The sequence below is a fragment of the Pygoscelis adeliae genome, unplaced genomic scaffold (assembly GCF_000699105.1).
Source record: "Pygoscelis adeliae isolate BGI_AS28 unplaced genomic scaffold, ASM69910v1 Scaffold45, whole genome shotgun sequence".
In the NCBI taxonomy this organism is placed as follows: domain Eukaryota; kingdom Metazoa; phylum Chordata; class Aves; order Sphenisciformes; family Spheniscidae; genus Pygoscelis; species Pygoscelis adeliae.
In genome coordinates this window covers 8678097-8679617 of record NW_008825114.1, presented here as the reverse complement: position 1 = coordinate 8679617, position 1521 = coordinate 8678097, and the positions used below count along the sequence as shown (strand labels likewise).

The 1521-nt window shown below is 37.3% G+C and overlaps 1 protein-coding gene across 1 annotated transcript in view; it reads left to right on the top strand.

The window, feature by feature from the left end:
• Positions 1–1521, top strand: part of TMC1 (transmembrane channel-like 1) — a 101028-nt gene that overhangs the window by 69286 nt on the left and 30221 nt on the right. The window contains exon 11 of the mRNA XM_009328177.1: positions 579–677. Within this exon, the coding sequence (XP_009326452.1) occupies positions 579–677 (99 nt within the window). The remainder of the gene's footprint in view (positions 1–578; positions 678–1521) is intronic.

Genomic DNA, 1521 nt, shown 5'->3' with positions numbered 1-1521 from the left:
TAGGGATTTCCAACAGCCTCCTAGTACAGCATTTCAATAGCATGAGCCATCTTCTGTTGAAGCCAAAACAGAGAAAATGCCCAACAGTTTTCAGGGTAAAGCCTGGAAAGGACCCCATGAGGACATATACTGTGGCTGAGCAACCACCTCGCCAGCAGCAGTGGGGCTCAGAATCCAAAAACTGAATCCCTGGCATCTTCCCATACATTTCAATTAAAAACCCAATAAAATCCATAATGCAAGAAAAAATAATCTTCTGGTCTTGCCTGTGTAACAAACACCACTCATCAGAGGAATTTGGATTTCTGTGTTGCCTTTGAATGTAAGAGGCACAGTGACAATCCATCGATACTAGTGGAACATCATTGTAAATTTAGAAAATATCATTAATGCATACTTTAAGCATAGCTTCAATCATTAATGTGAGGAGCAATGAAAAGAATTGAAGAAGTAGGTCATCCTCACTAAGAAGTTTAGGAGCATAAAACAAGTCTTCCTAAAAAACGACAGACCACTGTCCCTTCCCTTTGTTGGTATTCTGCTTTAAAATGTAAATTGCTTTCATTTTTTTGTTCCAGGCTTTGATGGGGAAGCCATATGGCTCTTTACCTAGAAAAACTGTCCCAAGAGCTGAAGAAGCAAGTGCTATGAACTTTGCTACTCTCTGGGATTTCAGTGTAAGTGCATAAACTTGCAATACTGCATATTCACATGACTGATTATTACAGGCTTTTATTTCATTATTTAATATTCTGAGATTTAATATGAAATATTTCAGGAGCAAATGGCAATAGAATTAGTTTACTTTTTCCACAAGTTTTGAGTATAGATGTTTCCTTCGGACAAAACATATAATGAAGCTTAATGTCCACACACACATTTCAGTATGTGTGGCAATCCAAAGACACATGGGAAAAAGTCTCAAAGATGGATTCACATCCCTGGGTACTGACTTTCCATTTCTTATGGGTGAATTTGGTCGTCTGTTTTTATATGATTGAGGTTCTGAATTTGAGAATGCAGTGTGAATTAGACAAAAAGAAAAGAAATTCCAACAATATGCTCTTTAGGCTTTTTCTAAAACAAATAATGCTATTTTTAGTTTTTTTCTGTCTTATGGAATATGCAGATATTTTAGCTGAATTGAGAAGCATGTCTTAATTCTTTACCATTGATGTGATGCCCAGTCTAGCCTGCGGATCTATACCTCCTGTACTGACAAGCGAATGGTATATTCCTAAATATGTCATACTGCTTTTTGTTCCTGAAAACAACAGTTTTATCTGATTTTGCACGTGGCATGTCTGTTGTCAGCCTCTTCACATAGAGATGATACAGCTTTGCATAAAGTCAGCTGATGATAAATTTGGTATTACAATATGTTGCTTAGAAGGCTGTTAGGTTTCTCTATGGCGTGCAATCAGTGTCGTCAAAAGGTACTCTTCAACTGTGAAAGGGTGCAACCATCTAGTTAAGGTTTTCCTTCCGATTAATGGAAGCAGCATCCATTGACTAAGTGTG